This window comes from Delphinapterus leucas, chromosome 12 (genome assembly GCF_059928025.1).
Source record: "Delphinapterus leucas isolate spDelLeu-1000000601 "Yukka" chromosome 12, BTC_Dleu_Yukka2, whole genome shotgun sequence".
NCBI lineage: Eukaryota > Metazoa > Chordata > Mammalia > Artiodactyla > Monodontidae > Delphinapterus > Delphinapterus leucas.
Window position 1 is genome coordinate 58,407,599 of NC_143140.1, and position 27,217 is coordinate 58,434,815.

At 34.6% G+C, this 27,217-nt stretch overlaps 1 protein-coding gene across 1 annotated transcript in view; it reads right to left on the reverse strand.

Annotated features, from left to right (window-relative positions):
* Positions 1–27,217, reverse strand: part of TRDN (triadin) — a 313,614-nt gene that overhangs the window by 42,415 nt on the left and 243,982 nt on the right. Inside the window, exons 25-30 of the mRNA XM_089921672.1 lie at positions 20,115–20,153; positions 5,144–5,170; positions 4,683–4,712; positions 3,082–3,111; positions 1,644–1,670; positions 1,212–1,259 (exon numbers count right to left, since the gene is read on the reverse strand). Coding sequence (XP_089777798.1) covers positions 1,212–1,259; positions 1,644–1,670; positions 3,082–3,111; positions 4,683–4,712; positions 5,144–5,170; positions 20,115–20,153 — 201 coding nt within the window. The remainder of the gene's footprint in view (positions 1–1,211; positions 1,260–1,643; positions 1,671–3,081; positions 3,112–4,682; positions 4,713–5,143; positions 5,171–20,114; positions 20,154–27,217) is intronic.

The following is a 27,217-nucleotide window of genomic DNA, read 5'->3' on the forward strand; positions in this document are numbered from 1 at the left end:
TTTTTGTAGACATAGTCAAATAGATTTGGGTCAATGCAGAGGGATTAGTAAAATGATTCTATATAAAATTAAACTTTTCAAGTATTCAGCAGTGAGAATGAATCAGTTAGTCAAATATCCTGATTAGAAAGTTTCACTGGGAAACAGAATTTAGAGTATGAATGTGATCACTGAAATGAAAGATGCGGCTAGAGGGCAATGCCTTTTTTATACACTCAGAGACTAAACTCTCTCCTTCTCTCAGTATTTCACCTCAAAAGTGGTTGATATTTAGGACAGAAAAGAAAGTAACAGGGTTTACTATTCATTATATCAGGAGGTTCTAAAAGTTGTTTCTAAAGTTTTGCTTATGTCTATACAGACTGCTTTTCTCACCTCCCCATAGTCTGCTTCTGCTTTATTTATTTCTATGGTTTCTGTTGTTGGTGTCTCATGTTCTTTAAAGCGTAAACAAGTAAAATCAAACTGACTCAAATCCATTGAAAACAGATTGTATAAAGTAAAATTTAAAAAAAATAAGCAAAAAGTTTCCTAAGATACGTTTAAAGAAAGTATGCTTTTACCTTTGTAAAGATTCTGGCCTAACTATATTCACATCAGGGAAACAATAAAGGACAATATTCTACAGAATAACTGGGGCTTGACACAATCTCAAATTTAAATTCATATTTTATTGGCTTAAATTAAAATTTAAATAAAGTTTCTATTCTTAAATAAAAACTAATTATTAAGCTAGTCTTGGTAATTTCTCTATTTCTCCTTATGGGCAAAGCCCACTGGCTTACCTCTACTTTCTACAAAATGCAGGACCAAGAATAAGAAGATGAAGGAAAGAAGGAAGGATGAAGGGAAGCAGGAGGAAATATTGATTTCTTTTTCTTGGGATTTTTGGAATTCAAGATGATCATGTTTGAATGAGCCATTCTGAATTACAAGTTTTCTAGTGATGTCTTGCCCCAAACAGAACAAAACAAAACGAAATATAGAGACTATTCATCTGAATGCTGGCAAAGATGGTCTTTGTGCTAAGCTAAGTCTCTGATGGGAAGGGATCACGAGCTATGCAGTTTTATCTGGCAGGTCAAGTTCTCAGCATGAAATATAAACCATCCCTAATAACTTTAGATTTGACTCTAAGCTCATCATCCTGTTAAAACTAGAACATTGAGAGACAATTTGATACTATTGTACAAATAACACCTGCAAAATACCTGGTTTACCATGAGAAACAGTCTTTTCTGGTTTCACTATGTCTTGTTCTGAAAATAATAAAAAGAAAATCTTTTCAGATATTTAGAAGCTTTATAAATTAACATATGGCGAATTTTCTCTGTGACGTGGTCCAGTGATTTGTTTAGTAGAAAAAAATTGACAGATTTTAACAAATGTGTCCATGGAGAAAAACTGCTCCTTAATTTTCATGTCATTTCATGTAGTTTAAATAAAAAACTTAAAGGTTTTGGTTGCATGAAAACAATACACAAAGAATTCTTATTTACATTTAAGCACTTATAATTTCCAAAGCACAGGCTGTAATAAAGTATAAATACTGAGGTATAGATTGCAAATATGTATTATTAAAGATATTTAACTTTTTTGTAAAAATTCTATATCAACTTTATAGATAAAATTAAGATACATACTGTGTATTTGAGCTTTTCCGGATGAAGCTAGAAAATAAACATTCATAATTATAAAAATTTCAATTAAATCACCTGCAAAATTGTAGTATTTAATAATAACAAATGAAAGTTTTAAATATTACTAGGCCTAAATAGAAGTTTTAAATGGTATTGGGTTTCTGATTAAAAAAAAAAAAGAGGGTAAAATGCAAAGTGTTCACATCTGGTAACACATACTCATCTGCAGCAAATAAATGTACTCGGGAAAATAAATAATAAGATAGTAGTTAGGCATTTTTAAGCCTTGATACATTAAAAAGATACATTATTTACAAGAAAAACTAGACTCAAGCTTATGATCAGGTAAGCTCTGGTAAGAATTAAAGGAAGAAGATAGTATTGTATATACATCTAGACTTGGATTCTTGAATTTGTTTTTATTTAAGAATCCTGCTACATAATTTTTTTTTTTTTTCGGTATGCGGGCCTCTCACGGTTGTGGCCTCTCCTGCCGCGGAGCACAGGCTCCGAACGCGCAGGCTCAGCGGCCATGGCTCACGGGCCCAGCCGCTCCGCGGCATGTGGGATCCTCCCGGACCGGAACACGAACCCGTGTCCCCTGCATCGGCAGGCGGACTCTCAACCACCGCACCACCAGGGAAGCCCTACATAATTTTTTATAATGAAGAAATAGCATCCATAGAGCCTGAGGGTTTTGTTGACTTGCCTCAGGTGAGTAATTAGATGGTACCAGAACTAGGACTTACACATTAAATAGCAGTGTAAACTTGGAAAGATTGCCCTTATTTTAGATCAATGTTGCCTCTTAATAAAATGATTGTTAGTCTGGGACAATCTCTTAGTGATATCTCCCAGGGTTTTGAGTAAACCAGACCTGGGCACAATTCTAGCACCAATATTTATTAACGTGAAAATCTTGGAAAAATAACTTTCTAAACTTTGTCTATTGAACTGTGTCCACAGATATGAAACATGGGTAATAATTGTCATGTTGCATGTCTCTCCTAGTGATGGGATGAAAATGGAATCTTATGCTATTCCTCAGCTCTAGCAGATGCTTGGTAAGTTCTTGTCCTCTTTCCTTTCAAATCTCAGTAGCCTATGATTTCATGATTTTGTAACTCTGGTGTGTTATCAGAAATAAACTCACAGATTAAACATGATTATACTAGGCTTTGAAGAACTCCAAGAAATGTCTCCTGAAAGCTGGAGTCTCTGCTGAGGTTTCCTTAAAGCCATATTCCAGATGTTTTTGCCTATGGAATATCCCCATTCTCACCTAATCCAGTAGTGTGAAACCATATTGAGCAATGGAGTAGGGAAAATAATGAGGATCTGGGAAACTCTGTGTAACTCCCCATTGGTGGGTAGTAAGCCTTTTTTAGTACTAAACTAACAGCAACATTAGCTCTGTAACTAAGAATAAAAATATTGTTACCTGGTTTTGCTTCCTTTTTAACTTGTGACTCTGAAGGGGAAAACAAAAGATAGAAATTCTTAAATCTGAAAAAATAAACTACAGCACAAATTCATTTCTGGACACTATTTTATTTCATTTACCATAATTTGAAAAAGCAGAATTTTAGTAAAAATTATTTTAGTTTCCTACTGGCTTGTCAGTACCGGACTATTGAACACACAGTAGTTAAAATCATGATATGTACTTGTCCGTCACTAAGTTATTGCTACTGCTAATGGATTTCAACCTGAATTTTCTGTTTTCTCAAGATTATTGTTGTGGAGGATAGTCCTAATGTCCACATAAGATAAATGACTTGATGATAGGAGTTGGAAGAGTTTTTCTTAAATATATGTAATTGTGATTCCGAAATTTAGACTGTGTTATGGCTTGAATTGTGTGCCACAAAAAAATATTTGAAGCCCTAATAGAAAATAACTCAGAGTGTGACCTTATTTAGAAACAGGATTATTTGCAGATGTGATTAGTTAAGGTAAAATGAGGCCACACTGGAGTAGGGTGGGCCCTTAATCCAATCTGACTGGTGTCCTTATAAGAAGAAGAAAAAAGACACAGATAGAGACACACCAGAGAAGATGGCTGTGTAATGATGGAGGCAGAGATTGGAGTGAGCCAACTACAAGCCAAGGAACACCAAGGACTGCTGACAAACACCACAAGCTAGAAGAGATAAGGAAACATTGTCCTCTACAGGTTTCAAAGGGAGTGTGGCTCTGCTTCTATCTTGACTTTGGACTTCCATCCTCTAGAACTGTGAAAAAATCAATTTTTGTTGTTTTAAGCTATAATAATTAGTTAAGGTGTGGTTATATGGGGGTAGAGAGGATCCTTAATCCAGTAGGTCTGGTATCCTTGAAGAAGAAAAGAAAAGATACAGAGATAAAGACAATGGGAGAAGAGGTTCATGTGATGACAGAGGCTGAGATTAGAGAGATGCCTCTTCAAGCCTAGGAATACCAAGGATTGCTCACAAACACCAGAAGCCAAAAGAGGCAAGGAAGGATTCTTCCCTACCTCTTACAAGGGAAACATGCCCTGCTGACACTTTGATTTCAAATGTCTAGTTTCCAGAACTGTGAGAGAATAAATTTCTGTTGTTTTTAGCCACCTAGTTTCTGGTATTTTATTACAGCAGCCCCATAACGCCAATACAGTTGGGAGACATGAATCAAAATTTTAACCGTTTTGAAAATCATTGCTGTGTTTTCTTTTAAAAAACTGTTTGCTGCCTGCTATAGCCCTCAGAAATGTTCATCTGACTCAGGAGCCCCCACAAAATAGAAGAGTGTGGGCAGCTTTTTTTCTGACAGGATGTCTGTGTTCTATAGCAATCAGCCAAAAATAGTCATTTGTTTCTTCAAAACTTTATAAATTCCTCAGCGGTTTCACTTTGTAAATAGGGTTTTTTTCTAGGAACAGGTAGTATAGCTAAACATATGTTACATTTGTTTTATTTTAAAAAGTTGTTCAAGAATAAAATTTTAGTATAATATTTGCACTAGAACACATTTGCAAAAAAGTATGCTATTCATTATAAATACGGAATGAAATGTACATACCTGGCTTATCTTCTTTTTTTACTTGTGGCGCTAAAAATGAGTAAACATTAGTAATAACGATTATATAAAAGTATTTATTTCCTGTACTCATGCATACTTATTTTACATATGATTGTTCTTTAATCTTCCATATTAATTTTCTTCTTATGGTTGCAGCAGATTAATCCACACACAAGTAAAGGTTCCTCATTATCAATCACAATAAGAATTTTTGAGAAAAATTGGAAACATGAACTAAGATTTTTAATGAGAAGTTAATGAAATCATACCCAGTGAATGAAGTATAAAGGAAAGTATCAGCATAGCAAACTCTCAGAAACACAAGTAAGACAACCAGCACATTATCTGCACAAAATAGTTAAGCCTTTGACTTTATGCAAAACACACTCAACAATAGAATCAGAGGATGAGTAAAGCAGGCATGTAAGATTTGTTTTTTGTTTTTGGCATGTATAACATACGTGGAGACTTGGGCTTGACTTCTTTGCCTAGAAAAAGTTTAAAAATTATTAAAAACTGAGTCATTCCATTGTTATTGGATCAACATTGTATATGGTAGAATATTATATATTTGAAAATCAAACACTATAGACCCCAACTATCTTTCTTTATTGAAATTTTTACAGGATATGTAATTTGATGTCCAAGCCAAGTTACTAATTGAAAAATCATTTAAAACAATAACAGTTTAATTTCATTGCACCATTAAAATTTTGCTCACAAACTCGTGTGCAATGTTAACTGTTTAATCTAATGTTAAGATGGAAGATACAATTTTATTTTGAGAATTACTTTTAGCCTTTCATTATCCAAGATGAAAAATTCAAGACTACTGCTTTCATTTCCATTAACATTATCAATATGTTATCTGTTCCAGTATAATATATTAAATAGTGACTGCTGCTGAATCTGGACTTCTTGATGACCCAAAATATACCATATGCTTTTATTGCATATTGGATTCCTAGTTCAGGGGCTGGCAAATTTTCTGTGAAAGTTCAGATATATATATTTTTTGACTTTGGAGCCATACGATCTCTGTCGCAATTATTCAGCTCTGTTGTTGTAGCACAGAGCAGCCATAAGCGTTATGTGAATGAATAGAAATGGCTGTGTTCCAATAAAGCTTTACTTACAGAAGCTGGTGGCCAGTCTGCAGGCCATGGGTTTGCCAACATCTGCCCTATCCACAGTAAATTTTAACTTTCTTTCTTTTTTAATCTCAACAAAGATTTTAACAGTAAACAAAGCACCTTTCTTTGATTCTGAATTCCTGGATTAATAACATCCAATACCTTTCCATAATTGCTCTACTAAACTTCTTAAGAATGTTACCTGTACTTGTTTTTTCCATGTATTGACTCCCATTTAATCATTAATTCACTATCATCTGGCTTCTATTCCCAACATTATATTTATCAGGCATCTCTGGTCACTAACTAATTCCCCCTTACTTTCCAGTATCAACGAACATATGTAACTATGTTGATCACTTTCTTCTTTTTAAATTCCTATTCATTTGGCTTCTGGGAAGGATGTACATAACATACTCTACTGTAATAAGATAAACATTTACACCATCCTCTTCATTGTCAAAAGTGTCCTAGTGACTTCCACTTTTAGCTAAATAAAATAGCAAGCACCCGATTAGTTTTCACACTTGAAACTATAGGAAATAGAAAAAACTATATAAAACATGGTTTTAAAGATACTGGACATCAGACAGTAAAGGACAGTGATTTTTAAGTAATGAAAAACAAATGAGGTGTGCTCTATGATTATCCCAGCTTAATGCCTTGAGAAAACTGCAGGCTGTTAGTGCAGGAATAGAGCTGATTTGATGAGATAGAACTGGGAGTCTTGAGAGTCTCAGCTTTCTGGTACCCAGACAAAGATAAAATGTGCAATCAGTTATACAATTCACACTGTTTTAAGTTGTAAGCAAATAAGTTGTTTAAGAGAAGCACAACAATTCTTGGTAATATTGCCTGAGATAAATTTGTTTTATGGGTTCTCAGAAAAAAAAAAAAACTATAATGCAGTATAATGTAGCAGATAACATCTTCAACAATATCCCTACCCTAATTATGTAACAGTTTTCATAGGACTCTACCTACTGCTCTCAACATGGACCAAAGCACAGTTCAATAAGAGAACACACACATACACACACAAATTGTGTACAAATATAAGGATGTTCAATTATGCTCTTCAAACCCAACCAGGTTAAGGAAATCTTGACTTAAAAGTTCTGCTAATTCCTACAATCAGGTTGTGATAGATATGGGATAACAATCTATTCCCACAAAGCTGTTTAATAATGAAATCTGGGTTTCAGAGCTGGTTCTTCATGTGCCCTCCCATATATACTTACTTCCAAGTTTAATTTCAATTGCAGTCCTCTAACAACTAATTATTCTGCTGTTCTCCTGTATTCTGTGCTATGGTTTTAATGTGTCCCCCTATAAGAAATGTTGCAGGGCTTCCCTGGTGGCGCAGTGGTTGAGAGTCCGCCTGCCGATGCAGGGGACGCGGGTTCGTGCCCGGGTCCGGGAAGATCCCACATGCCACAGAGCGGCTGGGCTCGTGAGCCATGGCCGCTGAGCCTGCGCGTCCGGAGCCCGTGCTCCGCAATGGGAGAGGCCACAACAGTGAGAGGCCCGCGTACCGCAAAAAAAAAGAAAAGAAATGTTGCAGTCCTAATACTCAGTACCACATAAATGTGACCTTATTTGGAAATAGGGTCTTTGCAGATATAATTTGGTTACATGAAGTCATTAGGTTGGGCCCTAACCTAGTGTGACTGGTGTCCCTATAAAAGGAGGAGAAGAGACACAGAAATGGACATGCATAGAGGGAAGATGATATGAAGATACAGGGAGAATACCATATGATGACAAAGGCAGAGATTGGAATGATTCACCTAGAAGCCAAGGAGCACCAAGAATTTCCAGCAAGACCAGAAGCTGAGAGAAAGGCATGGAACAGATTCTCTTCCAGAACCCTCAAAGAGAACACAGTCCTGCCTAAACCTTGATTTTGGACTTCTGGTGTAAGGAACTGTGAGAGAATAATTTTCTGTTTTAAGCCACTCATTTTCTGGCATAGTTACCACAGCCCTAGGAAACAATACAATACTTTAATCCAATCCACCACTGTTTCTCTTTGTAATTACCAAGAACATCCAAACTGGTAATGCAAACACAGGCTTTTTTCCATCGTTCTTTCAATTCTGAAGCCAGAGAGATTTTCTAGGATGCCTGTCTGGTTATGTCAGATATCACATCTCAGTGTAAATCACATACTGCCTTTATTAACTCCAGCTGCCTCTGCCTGCTCTATAAGGCTACTGATGAATCTAATTGTTGCATATCTCATCACCCTCTTCTCTACTATTTTGTACTCTATGTTCAAGTTATACTGAAGTATTGTATTTCTAAAAACCATCTTAAGGTCTCTTTTTCTTCTGGGATGTCTTAAATGTTTACCTCTCTGTCTAGAACATTCTTCCTCCTTCATCTGGCTAAATCCCATTTAGTATTCAGACTAGCTCTGGGGTCTGTGGTGAAGTTGGGTGCTCACTTCACTCTCCTTCTCCCATGAGGATGGTGTCTTTTTCTGAGATGGGCTGCCTGGGCTTGGGGAAGGGGAATGGTGGGAATGCGGATCTATTTTTCCTACTCTCCTCAGTGTGTCTTATTTCTTTTCTTCACCCAGGTGTTTTAAGACCTCATCTGGAATCCCTGACTCTTGTGAAGGTATTTTCACGCACAAAGAGTTGTTCAAATTGATGCGTCTTGGGAGGAAATGAACTTTGGAAATTCCTATATCACCATCTTGCTAATGTCAGTCCTAAATATTTATATTCCTAGTTTCATGATCTCATACATTCAGTTATGAGAGTATATAATATCAGTTTAAAATCTGATGAAACTTCACAGGCAAACATATCTGCAGATACATGAATGAATAAAGTGCATGTAAATGTCTGTTTATACATGGTCTAAGACTATATATTTCCTAAGGTCCATATTTAGGCTGCAATAAGCATAAGGACAAGTGTAGAATGTTTGTTGGAGGAGAATTCTGTAAAGGCAGTAGTTCTCAAACAGCAGCATCACCTGGGAACTTAAAAATGTGAATTCTTAGCCCCATCCCTGACCTTCAGAATCATAAACTCTAGGCATGGGCCAGCCCACCAAGTATATCTGACACATGTTGAAATTTGAGAACCACTGTTTGATAACCATGACATTTGTTAACAGCATTCATTTAACAAAAAACTATGGCTATTTTTTACAATTCTGAGTTCCATCTAATCGTGTATGTCATATTTCAGCAAATATGGCTTAATTAAAACCAGAGAAAGCCTTCAATCTACTGAGACATAAATGGATAAAGCTAAAAACAGAACATGCTTATGTTGATTATAGGGTGTCAACTTTTCAATATAGATGACAGTAATAGTATATTCAGATGTTTGTGACTGAGATCTGTAAAGTATGTGATGTGAAATCTACTTTATATAACACAAGAATATTTTATTTTTACAAAGGAAACCAAATCATTGTAACATTGATGTTCTCATGGAAGTGATAACTGGCTCCACATTCAAAGAATACAGTTCAATAGTAAGTAGCAATATAATAAGTATATACATACATAAATATATTTGTTCCTTTTAGTTATGGAGATTTTAGTTTTTTCTGTTTCTATTATAGCTTTTGTATTTTCTGTATTTTCTAAATATTTTGAATTGTATTAAAACAAAATGTCAATGCAGTATTTCCCATTTCTACCCTTACACTGCATAGACCTAAAAGAATAAATGGTCATAGTCAACAAATAAAAAAAGAAAGTAAAAGGAAAAAAATTAAGAGCCAAAATATTCTAAAATATTAGACACATGAATGATAAAAATCATAGCAGTTTAAAATTACATACATAAAAGAATAAATAGCCTATCTACATATATATATATTAAGGAATTTTGAAAGTAATGTCAGACAAAATTAATAAAATTTTGACCTATACAATCAGAAACTACTTATTTCGTAGTACACTGCAACAAGCAGTAGATAAAGATACCTTAAGTGTTGGGTCAAATTCTCATTCAGACACTCATTTACTGTGGAACCTTGACATGTACATTTAACTTGTTTGGTTCTCATCTTCCAAAATGAAAATAAATGTAAGAAGTTAGATTCGGTGATTTTTAAGATCTCATCCAGGTCTAAAATAATATATTTACACTAAATATTAATTTAAATCTAAATAGTAAATCATTTAAAAGGGAGATTTACTTCATATTATAATAGAGAGAAATGCAGTCTGAAAGATAAGAAGTAAAAAGTATTGTTCACGGCATCCTTTAAATTTAAAAGCAGCAATACTTTGGCAGTATATTGAGATAGTGTTTGGAAAGTTCTTCAGGGTCTATGGTGGTTATGCAGCTTCCTGGTTACATGAACCCAGTGAAATTTATACACAGAAATGATTTTTTTCAGCCTCATTGGCTTTGCATTGTGCTAAGTTTTCTAGGCACCAATTATTTTGTTAACTTTCTGGAGGCTGTACTAACAATAAATTTCTATGGAATCTTTTTAGTTATTCAAGCATACTAGCTTTGACAATTCTGTTCTCACAATGCCTCCCGGACAGCTATCATACTTTGCCTCAACTGTGTGGTGAGGGACCCTTTGGGTCCTACTTCTTGATGCTCAAAAAGGATTAAAGTGATGCTGATGAAACTGTTTAGCAGCAAGTGTTTTGTTTGCACCATGACCAGGTATAAGAGATTAAAGTAAGTTAAGAGAGAAGCAGTAGAAAGAGGAGGTTAATCAGAAACATTACTTTGAAGTCTTTTTTTTAATATAGAATATAGTGCTGATATCACACCATAATTATTCAACTATTCATTCAGCAAGTGTTGACTCAGCATTTAGTACATGCTAAGCACTTCACTCTCCCAAGAATATTTAGTCTATAAGGCTTACCTATTAATTGAGACTGAATTATTATGGATGAGTTTAATTCTGGTGACAGTCATAGAAATTAGATTTGGTTAAAATGCCATGCTACGTTCATCTCTTTCAAAGGGCATAGAAAATTATATCAATTCCAGATATGACATATATCCTTTGAAAAGTTGGAGAAGACTATAAAGAGATAAATGGACTCATTCCACTCTTGACCCAACTATCTAACTTTCTAAGAAAAATGTATATACCACAGTAAATTCAAACTTAATAAATTCAAAATTGAATCATGATCTATTATTCTCTCCTGTAACCAAGTACTCTATCTTGGTAAATGGTACTACCTTCCACCTACATTTCCAACCAGGAGGCTAGAAGCCATCCAACATTCTTCTCCATGCTTTGCCACCCCTATTCAGAGTCCTGTTCATTCCATTTCCTAAGTATACCTTGAGTGTACTTCCATTCGTTCATTTCCTCCTCAGTTTCTGCCTCCATTATAGCCTCAAATATATCATTTTCACCCTCCAGTTTCCTTTCTCACCTGATGTCCTTTCCCTTCTTATCACCTTTCACTGTACCACACTCATTTATTAAGACAGCTCGGCTGTTGTCTCTCTTATGAAGACTTTCTTGACCTCTTTCCATGATGGGTTAAATGCCCCTAATCTGTACTCTCCCTATCCAATGTAAATTATTATCCCTGTATATCGTAATTATTTGCAATACTCTTTAATTATTTACTCATTTGCCTTCCCCAAATAAATTGGTAAGTTCACTAGGCAGGGACTGCAACTATCACCTTAGTATCCTTTGCACTTGTTCACTGTCCACACATAGTCAATAATAATGAACAAGTGATAACTCTGTATCAATGGAGGGTTGCTCTCTTGAGTAATGCATACACTAAATACATTCTCACTGATGACCCATCAAAGATGCTGCTAAAATATTTGGGGAGGGGTTGCAAAAAAGAGAGAGCTCTTTTAACTCTGTGACCCTTCAATAAAACATATTATCAACAGAAATCTTCCATTTTTTCTCTACAGAGGATATTTTTCACAATTGTATTGTGATCACCTTGCTTTGGGATACATGAAAATAAAACACGGGAAAGTCTGTGCATGGGATTTCTTATTAATGTTGTGATCATTTCATCTAAGAAAAGGAGGAAATTATATTACGTTTAGCTGTGACTATTGTGTAGTTTTGGCCTGGAATATAAAATGCATTGGAGAGCATTTTAAATTGATTAGCACCACCAGGCACAAGCATGTTTTAATTATTAAGATTTACTATATTACCCTAAACACCTCTCCATCACATCCTGATCCTTTAAGTGGGTCTTAGGAAAAAATGAGACAATAAGAAATGAGCCCCCACTATGATGTAGGCTCAGTGAGATTCAATCCTTAGTTTAAAGGTCAGGGCTTTGATTAGGGCATGATTTAGTGGTGGAGGGTTTGTGAGGAGGAGAGCACAGTAAAATGTCTGAGTTTGGATTGGCCTCTTTAAAGTAGGGAGGCATGACCCCAAAGGAACCATTATTTTATGTTAGGTATTGGTCATGTTAGGTATTGGTCACATTAATCTCAGTTCCGGAGCTCTAGGATATTCTGTTCTGAAATCAGGGATGTGAGACTAGAAGAGATAGTAGTTAATATTATTTCTTTTCATTTCTACTACATCCACATAAACAGTCTCATTTTCCTTTCTTAAGATGTTTTGTGTCAGTGGGAGCTAAATTTGAACAGCATATGAAAGAAAAGAGAAGATTCCTTATGTTTGTCCACAAGAGAGATCTGAAATATTTTCCTCTGGAATATGATTCAGTTATTAAATATACACCCTCTTTTAAGCATCCCACAAGTGTGGAACATTTCATCACTGGCTTGAGAAATATTTCTATATATAAATATCACTGTTAATCTACTAAATCAAAAAACAAAACAAAAATTAGCTAAAAGCATTGTTTTTAAAACTCTACGATATATTGTGTTACAAATAGTATAACAGCATGTTTATTCATAGAAGAAAGAAAAAAGGAGATTGAGAATAGGTTCAAGTAATTAATAAAGCTATAATTAATTAATTATAATTAATATAGCTAATATAAAGCTATATTTTAGAATAGCAAAAAAGATATAAAAACTAAGCAATACATTAACATGGGGAAAAATTGAATTTTTGTAAATTTTGTAATATCAGAGTAACTCACAAATTAGCCTGGAGACAGAAACCATTCTAATCGAGCTGTCTTCTTAAAGGCAAGTGTCTAAAAAGCTCTGGAGCTGTGTTTTTTGTTGTTGTTTTTTTTTTATTTTAGAAGAATCAGATCATCAGCTTCCTCTATGGCAAGTAATAAAGTCTTGGTTAGTGAATTGCTTTTGCCACACTGAAAGCTCTTCCTCAGTTAGTTTTTAGAGTGGGTTGAAATTGGAAAGGAGAATTTTCAATGACAATTTTATATAAAGGGCAAAAAAAAGCATTTTTTATTCCTATAAATTACAGAAAGAAGAAAATCTTTCTGAAAAAAACCTAAAAACTAAAAATTATGTCTTTTGAAGGAGTCTAAAATGCATACCATTGAAGAAATATCTAAAGGAGATGAAATATCTAATCATTGGCTCTTTGTTTACACTCATGCATAAGTAGTGTTTAGTAATTTTAAATGAAGCTATCGTTATTCCTCCTTTTTCTCTGGATAGAGAGGACTTTCCTAGGATTCACAGACCATGCATTGCTCCTTTAAGCCAGCTGAGAAAAATTGTACCTATCACAGGTTGATTCAGAAGCTACTAATGGGACTGTGCTTGACTGATTGAATTGGCTAAGAAATATTTCATCTCTAGAAGATACAGTTGACCAGAAAAACTTAAGGCTACAGTACTCAAGGCATTATTATAAATAAAAAGAGAAGATTTTAGTACGGAAGTGGTCTACATTCAAAGGTCAAGCAGGAAAAGGGTTATATCTTTTTTCCACAAAATAAAATTTTTTCCACAAAATAAAAATTGCTTAAATGAAAGCCAATGATTTCATCTCTTTCAGATTTTGAAAAACTGTACCAAATTTTAATTCTGAAAAATTGTCTCATGAACCTATTAGCATAATTTATAGCTAACACACTAAAAGTTTATTTTGTGCCCAGAACCAGACTAAGCATTTTAAATAGAATACTTTAACATTTATAGTAACCCTCATGAGCTCAATTTCTCATTTTAACAAATTATTAGACAGGCTTCCAGGTCCATTTGACTGAATAACTAAACTCTTACTACATTTGTTTGTTCAAAAACATTTACTGAGCTCTTACTATGTGCTAGAAACTATTTTAGGCACAAGTAAGAATGAAATAAACCAACAAAAATCCTGCCCTAAGGAACATATGGTCTACTGCCCTGATTTGTTATTAGTATCATCCAGATTTATCTAAGGATTACTTAATCAGTTCAGTTCAAAATAGGTGTATCACCACTCCAACATTTTTTTCCCACCACTGCCCCCATCATCTCTATTTATATTTTTCTTAGAATAGAATGATAATATTATATTTGAGGTTCTAAATTTGGCAGTAAACTATATCCGTGATACATTGGCAAAAGGAAGGTACACTACATTTTACGTTACCTTGAAGTCAAAGAGGACAACTTGTGACATTGTAAGTCATTTGCTCACTGCCTTAGAAATCAAGTTGAGTATACGTGTGGTCATTGATACGTTGAAAGAAGCTAGGTCATCCCACCTATGAATTTTGTAACCTGGGAATTCATTTCATCTTTATTTCAGCTTCCTTGCCTGTAACTTGGGCAAAATAATGAAACCTAAATCACAAGATTTTATGAGATCCAATTATGTATGTATGCGAATAAATCCTCTTGATTAAATTGATTAATTGCTCCACCAATATTAGTTAATTTTTTCATTTTCCAGGATTTGGATTAGTTGGCATTCAATAAATGCCCTTGGACTTACATAGTAAAAATTATTTCAATTTTCTTGATTTATTGTAAGTTTCTTTGTGGTAATAATCCTTCTCAGCATATTGTAAGGACACATACCTAGTGACTAATCGGCAAACACTAGTTTATAATAGAAACAGTGGTTGACCTACTGCATTTACATGGCTATCTGTAGGGATACTTATGAAGTATTTAACACCAATGCCACTTGCTAGCAATTACTCAATTTTCCATGTCAGCATAATTTTAATAAATTTTTTATCCCAAAAGAGAATGATCGCTTCCTTCCCCAAGAATTTACAGAATTTTTTGTCTTCTTGTTTATGGGAAAAAAAATAAAAGGAAATTTTGAGATAGCAATGCCTGGGCATAAATTTATTATTCATGTTAGCATATCTTCATCATCCTAATTGCAACACAATCAAACATTGCTTCCAGTCTTCCTTATCTAGTTTTTCTTCTTTTTTAAAATATATGTTGTTATTAATTTTAAAAATCATCTTTGCTCTATTGCTTCCCCAATCTTTTAAGTAAGTAAATGTGTAAGACATCAATTTTCAAAGTGTGTTCAGCTGAACACCACTATTATATTACAGAAAAGATGCCATGGTTGAATAAATATGAGAAACATTGGGTGAAAAAACGTTCAGCAGGTTTTTTACTATCAGATTTTCATAATGTGTTCATATCTATGATGAACTCCAAGAGGTTTTCCCAGACTTATTTAACCTCAAAACTCTTTCATGTATCAATAATTATGGCTAGTCTTCTATGCAAAACACTTTTCAAAATACAAGTGTAATAAGTAACTTATACTGCAGTAACACTTCTCCCTTTACAGTTAGAAAGAAAATCTCTATAACAATAATGTTATTGATTTTTACTCTTAGCTGAACTGTATAAAATTATATGTCTTTAAAGGCAGAAGGATTTAGTTCAAGGTTTTAAAATTAAAAGTGGTATTATTACACAAGTAGGGAAATAGTACACAAGTAAACTTAAATAACAAATGAGAGATCTATATTGAAAAGGAAATTGTTTGATCTCCATGGTAATTAAACAAAATGAAATCCTTTAGGTGTTATGAACATAAATTCCCTTATCTCTCAGGTGTTTAACAATGGAATTAGTGTATGCCTTAGTTTTTAGCATTTTTCCATGTATTATTGCCTTTATAGATACTGTAACCCTGTAAAGTTGTAAAGACAGTAGCTGTGAAATCTCTGTTTGATAGATTAGGAACCAAACTACAGTTTCCCTGATGTCACAGCTCCCATTCTTTTTACTCTGCCCAGCTGTTTTCCTAACTAAATGCACTCTCTTTTCCCTTTTTCAGACAAGATTTTAAACTAATAGTCTACAATGTGTACAAAGTATACAATGTATATTTTCTAGCCCCAATTTCTGACTTCCAACCAAAGGCCTCAAAATATGGTAATTTGGTTTTCCACCCATTGAGCTCCACCAAAATTGCTCATAAGATCATCAGTGACTCCATATTATATATTCCAAAGAATACTTTTCAGTCTTTATCTTACTGCAAATTTCTGCTATGTTTGACATTTTGACAGTTTCCTCCTCCTTGAAATTCTTTCCTCCATGGTTTCTGAGACAATGTCTCGAACTTCTAAGAGATTTCTCCTCTTTCTCTTTTTTTAACTCCTTCAGAGTCTCCCTCTCCCCCTCCATCCACTCTTTACATATCAGTGTCCTTCCTGGTAGCTTCCTCAGTCCTTGTTCCTCCCCAACACACTCCCCTCAGTAGATGTCAATAACTCTCATCATTTAAGCCAGCACATCTTTGCTGGAAACTTCCGAATTAACTACTGTGTTTTCTCCCCAGCTGCCTGGTAAACACACTTCAGTGCACATCCCACAGGTACCTCTAATTCGACATGTCTCTCCCGCACCTCTACCCCAATTAGATTATAAGTTCTAGGAGGACAGGAACTTGACTGTGTTTACCAATGGATGTCTGCACTTACCAAATTGTTACCGAACCCAGGTCTGGCTGCTTACCACTCGAGAGCCAATTCTCTAGAGAACATTGTTGGTAGGAAAGGAAAGCTTGCTTTATTTCGGAGGCTGGCAACCTGGGGAGAGGGTGCACTCTCCTGTCCTAGAACCAACTCCCGATTGCTGTTCAGGGGACAGGGGATTTTATTATTTTTAAAAATTTTATTATTTTTTTTTTATGGTACACGGGCCTCTCACTGTTGTGGCCCCTCCCATTGCGGAGCACAGGCTCGGCAGCCATGGCTCACGGGCCTAGCCGCTCCGTGGCATGTGGGATCTTCCCGGACCGGGGCACGAACCCGTATCCCCTCCATCGGCAGGCGGACTCTCAACCACTGCGCCACCAGGGAAGCCCTTGTCTCCTTTTAACAGCAAACTCCTGAAAAAAGTAGTTGCTGTTCTGCGTCCACTTATTACTGATAAATTCTCTTATTAATTCCTCTAAGCTTCTTTCTACTTCCACCACTTTACTAAAAATGCTCTCCACTTGGTCACAAACTGACAGATTTTTGTCAAATATAATGGCTGTTTCTCAGTCATCATGCCCCTTGACTTTCCTGAGACACTGAGACTGCTGATTTTTCTACTTTTTCTTGAAAGTGTCCGGGCTTTGGGATACTGATACACTGTGTGTCCCGATCTCTCAGGTAACACACTTTCCTTTTTACCAGTTCTTTTACTTTTCCAAGAAGCTGCCTTTCATTCCCTTCTCTTTTCTCTCTCTGTTTCTGTTTATTGAAGAAATCCTTTTCTCCTTTGGCTTCTAACTCTAAACCTCTAAGCTCATAGATACAAAACCTTGTGTGAGGATTCAGAGTGAATAGTCCCGATTTCCTAGTGTCTCTAGGACACCTCTGTCCACACCGCCTGCATTTCCTTTGCAACTTCTACATTTCATCACCTTCTTCATCTTTTCGTGCTTGAGACCTTAGAGTCACATATAGCTAATGTCATCAGTTTCCAGCCTTTTCCTGTGAAACAGCTTGACAATTACAAAAGCAGTGATACCACAGTACAGAGAATATGACTGTGATTGTTGTATTCATATAACTGAAAGGGTATATAACAAGATGCTGTTAGTATTTTTCAATGGGTTGCTAGGTCCTGTGATATTTAAAAAAACTTAATTCCTAATAATTCCACACAGAATATTAGTCATGGCTATAAATAATATTTAAAGTAAACAGAATTCACTTCCTTAATGCTGCCTCTCTACCTCTCCCTATCAATTTCTCCCACCTTTATAACTCTTAGATTACTATAAAAGTAAGCTTTTACTCATATGGGCAGACGTCATTGCTGCAGTCCTGCCATTTTCTGTTCCTCATGTAGCCCCTGGAATCTCCTTTGGTCCTTGATCCTATCCTCACTGTCTCCTGCTTATGCCATGCTCATCCCTGCCTCCGGGTTAACTCCTAAATAGAACTCCCTTTTATTGAATCTGAACCAAATGGCAAACATCAACTGGATTTCTTATAACAACCCTACCAGGTGAGTATTCAATAGACAAAAAAATTAAAACTCAGAAACGTTAAGGAATTTAGGTCACACCCCTAGCAAGTGGCAAAGAGAGTCAAATTCATGTTTTTCTACTATAAAGCTGACTTCTGCCATGCTTTATAATCACCTTCCTGCCTCAGATGCTCTTGCATCTGAGGCAGGAAGGTGATTATAAAGCATGGCAGAAGTCAGCTTATATGCTCTTGCATATTCCTAAAATCCCAGCTTAATCCGTCATCTCCCTGAAGTTTTCACTGATTGACACAGACTACAGGAATGTCCCCTCTCTCTAGACTCCTAGAGCACTCTTCACAAATGTAACTAATTATCTGGTAGCCATCTTTCAATAGTTCATGTCTATGTCCTTGATCATATTCTCTTGGGACAGAAACAATATCTTATCACTTGTTTCTAAACTTTGTATCAACAAGCACAATTCTTGACATATGGCAGTGATATCAGTATAATATATGTTGTCAATAAATTGTTAATTGATTATATTTTATAATAAAATAGCCCTTAGTGCTGATTTCTCTTTCCTTTTAGGAAGAGAAAAATAAATATAACATAAAAACAGGCATAATTATTTAATGTCAACCAATAATAGGAAATTTATAGTGCATATATTACTATTTTCCATTATATAACAAAAGTAAAATAAAGCATAAAATACAATGCTATGCTTACAGGAAGGGGTGACATCATGCACCTTTCATCTGGCCAGCGAGTTTTTGCTGACCCCAGTAAGGGTGCTAACAGCAGTAATTTATATACATAGTTTTTCCTTTTCTTCAGATATATCTAAAGTTCAATTATAGCTTTTGATGTTAAGACTCAATGTATCATTTTGTCTTTATCATGCATTTTTCTTACTGTTTAAAATTGTTGATTTTTCCATTTATCTTCCAGAGAATGCATACTTTCAGATTTTATAAAGTCACTTAAAATGTTTATTTCATTCACTAAAAATACAAAAACACTTAAACAATCCCCTTTGATATGTTGACAATACTTTTCGTAGAAGTGACAATAATTTGGGTTACTATTTAACCTATAAACAGAAGGGTGAAGCAAGAATTACTTAAATGTAGGTTAAAATTTGTGAAAATTAGTATATGCAAATATTTTAACACCAACGATATGAATGCATGTACATAGTATCACTTTCACTATAGGGAGAGATATAGATATTTTTCTTTTGCGTATGTAGATACAGACATGTAAATATCTTCATATAGATATAAAATATTTGGTATAGGGTTAGCCCTAGAAAGACTGTAATTAATTGGAGTTTTCCTCAGGAATTTTAGTCTTTTTTTTCCCCTGCACTTTATTCTATGATGTTTCTTCTTCTAACTTTTAACACCTGTCTTAAAAGTGACCAGCTAATCTCGTCTTCTTTTCTCGCAGAAACTGTTTGCAGGAAGTCTCTTGTAAAAGTATTCCAATTTTCAAATTAATGGTCAGTAAGGCAATGGATTACTCCTCCAAAGAGTATTTGGATATTTAATTAGCGGGAAAGAAAATAGTTGAATCTTTTATGTTGAACTGTATGAAACTACTGTTTTTGAGGTAAAAGATGTTCGAGTACAGGTGATTCCATAAGGTTCAACCAATTATAAGAATAAGATTTAGGCATTTGTCACAATCTGGCTAAATTCTCTGAAACTGAAATTGTCCCCTTAGCACTTTGTAAACAATGTTCAATTGCCCGGTAGATAAATAAGGAGCAGCATATGTTAACAGTTCCAATGCTTTGACAAACGTATCTGAAATTTGCTAACAGAAAACAGAAGCTATATTAATTTTAGCATACTTTTGTGTATGGCTTATTACAATTAAAATATTTGGAATACACGAGTATTTTTTCAATGTTTTCATCATTTCAAGGCCTTACACAGCCTGACTGTAACACCGGCCTTGTTCATTATAAACAGAATATATACTTATATGTAAATCTTACAAAGTGTCCTTACCTGCTTTGGACATCTTTTCATCTTTTTTAATTTCAGGTTCTGGGGTGAGACAAATACATACACACACACAAACAAACAAATTGGAAAAAATAAGCATTTTTAAAAATCTATACTAAATAGAATAGTAGGCAGGTTTAATAGATTTTTCTCATTTGTCCTCAGTTTCAATTATAGTTATATACTTTTATCAGTATACAATGGAATATGTATTTATAGTAAACTATAAAGTAACTTAAGCAAAGGACATTGGTTTAAATTCCAGTTTGCTAAAAAGTTTTATACTAATCAAGTAATTTGGCATTTTGTCTTTAATAAGAGCCCATCTCTTATAATTCATAAATTCTCTAAGCATTGCAAATAAGGTAATTAGCCAAAATGGCTCCGAAAAAAAATGTGTTGTAATTTTTCCCAATTTGACCAATTTAAGCGATTTCCTACTTCTGACTACATACGTTGAATTCATGGAGCTCCACCTGGTGGTTAATTTAATCATTTCAAACTGGTATAATTATTGTTTTTAGTAGTATTTGTTATTAATTTTGTAAAATAAATTGGATTAACTTCAGTATAATAGTATAAACACATTAAAATAAAGTATTGTGCTTTCTTATTTCCTAGGACAATGGCTTTTGTCTAGAAACTCTGCATTCTAACTTAATATCAGTATAGGATAAATACATAGTTTTTTGAGCTATCCAAGTAATACTCATGACACTACCCCAACAACTGCAATAACTGATATTTTCATGCTCCCCAGTCCTTTCTCTTATTTAAACAATTTTGCCTTGGCCTCATAGTTCTCCTCTCTCGGCATAAAGTCTTGTTTTGATTAATAGAAGGGCTCTGGTACATTACAATTTTTCCTCTCCCTTCAAACAGCAGAAAAAGTGAGCTTGTGGTTGGGATATTACTGAGTACAGACTTTGTGTCAGGGGTAGTGCTAACCAGCTTTATTTGGGTCTTAGCCTAATGGAGTCTATTTCCTAGAGTTACAAGTTTTTATAAAGCTCATTTGCTTAACTGCAGAATTTTATGTAATAGAGAGTTCCATAGCCATTCACACCCTACTTCCTGTACCACTTGAATGCACATCCTGTAAAAAGTGATATCAGCACTATTATTGCAATTCCACACTCCCTGGCACATATTTCTCTCTTTTTAGTTGACGCATTCACTTAACCGGGTAGGACATACATTATTTTAATATTTTCTATGTGCCTTAATGTGGTATAAAATTTCGTTATATGATTTTTAATTAATTTTTGTTTATTGTCTGTATCCCCTCTTTCGATTTTAAGTTCCATAGGGCAAGAGTTGTGCCTTGTTTACTACTCAAATATCAGCATTTGGTCAAATATCTAACACGTGGTGTATGATCAATAAATATTGTTGAATGAATGACTGAACAAAACAAATATAGACAATGAAATATAGAGCAAAAAATATAGAGAAATATGAAATGCTCCCTCCTGTGTATCTGTAGTCCTAGAAAAACTGATTCATGCTTCTAGAGTTAGAGATAAACATTCAATGTCCTAGGACAGGATCCATAGGCATTTTGCTCCTCATGTAGAGCTGTCTAATTTGAAAGAGTTTTGCTTCTCACTCTACACCTGGTTCTCTCCCCTGTCAATCACATTGCCATGTAATCTTGAAGTGGAATCATTTTAGACTTAATGTCTGTCAAAAGACCTTCTGTAAAAAACTAAAAGTTGTGGGGAATACTTTTATCAGCTATGAGCACAATACAATCAGAACCAACTTCTACCTTGTTCATGAAATTTTATAACCACTCATGATCATTCAGCATGCATGTGGCTGTGGACCCTCTGACGATGTGAGAACTACTGACTTTTGGTGTTATGTAAACAACACTAACATGATAACCACACAAATTATGAATTCTTGGGAAGCGTGGAAAGGAGGCTCTTGGATCTATAATCTGGCTTTTTTAAGCAAGCTCATTTACTTAGTTTTGTGACCTTGGGCATTACTTAAATCCTCAAGTCTCAATTTTGTCATTGCTGAAATGGAGAAAATAATGTTGTAAAATTGATGTAAGAATTAAGAATGATGTGTGGAAAAAGCTTACTTATTTTAAAATTATGCTCATGAACTTAAATTACATGATCTCTCAAGGTAATTTTCTTTTGTTCTTACAGAACGGGAACTTCACCGTTGAATATGCAAAGCAGGAATTGATAGGTGAGGATTTCTAAGGTGGACATCTCTTTTATTAGCCTACTTGGTCACTAAGAACTTGGTGCCCTCGTTTTGTAGACAGCATTTCTACTGAGGTGTGTCTTTAATTTTTGAGTCACATATGGATGCCTGTTCTTAGTCCTATAAAAATGACAAAAAATATATATATATAGACATATTTCATGTATATATGTATATATAGTCAAATAACAACAACAATATATACGTCTATATATATATATTTTTTTTTAAGTTTAGTCAAAAGTCTTCATTGAGAAGTTTCAGGAAACTAAGGGCAGTATTTGATGCTGAAGACTGAGATCTGGAAGCCGGGAAAAGAGAACGGGAACTTTTATTTTCACCCCGTCTATACTGCTAAATATTTTTAACCATTGATTATTATTGTATAATAAAATACCTGGTTTCCATAAACATTTTTCACTTGAGCCCTTCTTTCTGGGCTCAACTCACAAGCACTGCAGAAACATAGAATCAAGCAATCCCCAAGCTGAGTGTTTGAAGCAGACAGCCTGCCATTTCATATGCAGCACTGACTTTTCCAGGCAGTTGATTTCACTTATGAAATGTTAATTGCTGGTGGGTCTGGGGAGGAGAGCTTCATTAATGATTTTTCAGTGTCATCAACACTGTGTTCTCAAGTAAAGCAGGCCAACCAAAACTTCAACATGCATGTGCTTGAATTAGAGAAGGGCAGCAGTGGGGATCAACTTTGTTTAGGAGTCTCTGTTCTGTCTTTATAAATTGAAAAGAAAGAAATCTATACAATATATAAATCCCAAGAATGTGCATTCTTTTAAGAATATCTCCACTTTAAATACTTTGCAAGTTAGAAGCTGAATGCCACTGATTTTTCTTTTCCCAATCTTTTTTGTTATCATTATCAAATTGCTTCTTCAGCACACAGAAGCCTTATATGTGTAATAAAATATAATAATAATAATTCTTGGTTTTGCAACTAATGATGTTTTGTATTTTATATATGGCACTAAGTAAGTGTATTATATGCATTATCTATAATTTATTTACATAATATTAAATATTCATTGTTATTAGCTCTCTAACCCCAGTAGAATACAAATTTCATGAGTCCTGGGGTGAATTTTCATTTTCTCTGCTGTATGATAGTGTCTATATCAGTGCTCTGCACAGACTAGGGATCAATAAATATCTGTTGCACAAAATTTGTGCAACAGAATGAACAATTATATAATCCTCATTTACCACTTCTATGAACTAAATACTATTATTACACCCACTTTACAGATAATAATACTGAGGCTTAATACTTGTCTAAGTATGTACTCCCTAGTAAGTGGAAAAACTGGTCTTTGAATATTGATTTATTCCAACTCCAAAGCCTTAAACACTTGTACGCACACTGCTATAACTACTGTTGATACAGACAGAATGAAAGTTTTTAAATATTTCATGCATAAAAACTACACAGTAAGCCACGTGCTACATCTTATAGGTAGAGTCATTAAGATTGTAATTAGCATGAACGATAAAGCCACTGAGGTTTCTATTTTTTCCAGCCAGTCATTAAGTCATGAATCGTATAAACAGTTTCCTAAATTAAGCTGGTTAAACTAGGTAAATATACTGAACATGGATAGAAAATTGATAGCTATCTCACTCACTGCTGGAGTAGTATTCAGTATTTAGTGGCGTGGGAAGATTTTACATTTAAAAGCAGGTGACCAAACCTATTTATATAAAATATACAAAGGAACTTCAGCATTGTTTTCCCTAAGCAATTGTATGTGAGTTCTGGTCTGAGGGAATCTGGAAAGCCTGCTGGCAAAGGAGGCAGGTCATATTGCCAGGCATGACTCCCAAATCTACCTCAGGTGGCTGTGTGACCTGGGCAATTCACTTCCAGTGCTTCAATTTTCACATTAATAAAAAAAAAGAATTGCTGTGAAAATGAAGTTGAACACTACGTGTGAAGCACTTAGCATCAGACACAAAGCCAACAGTGTATGTTAGTCTCTTTACTGATATTTGAAATGATTTTTCTTATATTTTTCTACCAAGATGTTCAATAAAATATATTTAAATATAAATATATTTAAATAAAGCAATTAAAGTTGTATTAAATGAAGTAACATTCATAGATTTATTCTAAACCCATGATTTTTATATCATTTGAGTAATCATTTGCATTTTTTGATGAAAATCCACTACTATTATAATTACATACATATACACATTTACACTTTACTGTGTCCTCATTGTATTATTTAACAACAAATGGTTTGCAAAACTCACACACACACACACACACACTTTCACATTTTGTTCTCTGCCTGAGGCTTTATTGGATGGGGTAGAGCACTACTGTCACTCCAGTCAGCTCGCTACACAATTTGGGATTTGGAAGAACCGTCAGGGAACACGTTTCTTCTTAACTATGTCTTAAGAGAAAGTGTTTTGCAAATAAGAGGTCTGTTTTAATAGGTAGCATTTGATTTCATCTGCTGTGGACACATTATTTTGTGACACTGGTAAACACAACTGTGAGAAAGACAAGCTTATCTTTCAGTTTGATTTGAAATGTCTTCAGTTCACAGCTTTCCAAAAGACAAAACTGTCCTGAGTTTGGGTGAAGTTACACAGAGAACCAACACCCGACAGTCTCTACCCCACAACTTTTCATTTTATCTCTGCCTACATTTCTTTCCTTCAATATTCCATGGACTGTTTAATACTTTCCTTCCTCTTATTGAACCATGTTCATATGTTTATGAAACCTCATGCATTCTCTATGCTCCTATTTTTTCTGCTTGAGTTTCTAAATCGGTGTTATCTTTGGTTGTAAACTGAGGAATCCTTTCATGCATAATAAAGGGGCAAGGTGATGATGTTCTCAAGTAATTGCCCAATTTCATCCAAAGCAAGAGATCATTTTTTGCACTGCAGCTGGAGAAAAACAGACTGACACAAACCAAATGAACAAAAAAATCCCTCAGTTTAAAATTTATTTCCCTATTTAAAAACCAAATGGTCTAATGTGAGGCATCTAAAACACTCTAAATTTTAATTTTCTCACCTTCTGAAATGGGAGAAATGACACTTAGCTGATGTATCTGTGGCTGAGATTAGATTGAATAACTGAATAAATATTTCCTGAGCGCTCATGTACTAATACCTATATCATAGATATCCATTGATTGGATGAAGACTTTGGTTTGCTTTGTCTAAGTCACCACTGGAGGCCACTTCACTTTTACTCTTTCCCAGCTCTCCTTCCCAAGTACTGTGAGATCTTTGAGGACAGGGATTTTGTCTTGTTCATCTTTGGAGCCTCAGTGACTAAGATATCCCCAGAATATTATACTAACACTCAAAAATTGTTATTGACAAAAAACAATTTAAGATGTGGTTTCAAAATGCCAAGAAAATCAAATTTATAAGTTTCAGTTTTAGATGATTTAGACCAAAATGTAAAGTGGAATACCTGTCCCATTAACTAAAACCTTACATGGGTGGAAAAGTCATTTAGAATGGACCCACCAGATACACAACATTGGTGTACATTATCCTCAGATAATTATCTGGTAATTTCACACCCGTTCTCTCTTTGTGTTTATATCTGTGTCTGTCTGTCTCTCACCTCTTATTCCCTTTAGGTCAACAAGAAAAGCAATTATGCTTTATAAGCTTCTATAGGTATAGTTTTAAAATAGCTGTAGTTCGCAATACAAACACTAATGCATGACTCAATGCTTTATGACTAAGTCCTGATTCTGCAACCCTTCCTTGGCAAGATTCCCGTAGGACTTTGATGCTCACAAAGAAAGTTTGCTGAGTGGACAGTAAAAACACAAAATGAGCCAGAGGGCATTCTCTCTTTGCAGCACAGAATAAATGCATACATATTCTGTGCCTCATTCTGTCATCATTTCATTTTCGTGATCCTTTGTCTTTTGTATATGCTAAATACAATGTCCCACATTCCTGATAGTGTCACTCTGTCTTTATCTAATCTTTCTTTTATGCCTTGCTATTTGTGCCTCATTATTCTGTCCTTCCCTGAAAGCGTCCCAACATGAAGAGTCTGCACTGAAAGAAGTAAGAAATAATTGGAGGAGGCTGAACATATTGTAGGTCACACAGAGAATAGTCAGTCAGAACAAGGTCCTGTGATGTTCTTTGAAGATGGCAGGAGAGCTGGTTGGATATATTTCAGGTAATGAACCAGTTGACTTTACAGCATTCAAATGGTTCAAAAAGTTGTGCAAAAATCACTTGCCAAGGTAAATAAGCAGACATTCTTTGTTTTTTTCCCTTATCGAGAGAGTCACCTTTTCCTACTTATGTTTCTGAGCACCAGAATTCATTTCCTTTAACTTGAAGTGAGAATAATCAATTACGTGAATAAAAGGTCAGAGGTCATAGGTATGGCTCATCCTCCAACTGGTTAAATATATAAAAATAATAGATGACCTTATATGAAAAACTTTTTAAATTTAAAGATTTAAACATTTAAATCTTTTTAAAAATGGAACAAGAAAAATAAAATAACAATTTTATTTAAATTTACTTAAACTAATTAATTATTTATTTAATAAATAAAATACTATGACATTTTAAAAAATTTCCCCTGAAGGAGAGAAGCACATTAGAATATTTGCATAATGTGGCTTGGAGTGACAAGAAAAATGAACATGCAGAGTGAAAGTGAGTCATCCTCTTGAGAGCTTAAATGAAGAGAATACCAAGGAAGGAATATTGGGGCTTTACATTTATAATTATCCATATATTTTACATACATATAGTTGCACATATATTACTGCTGTACATTAACTTTTTGGATGAAGGAAATAAAATCCACAGTACTTGGATACATTAATTTTGGAAAGCCAATTATTAAGAGA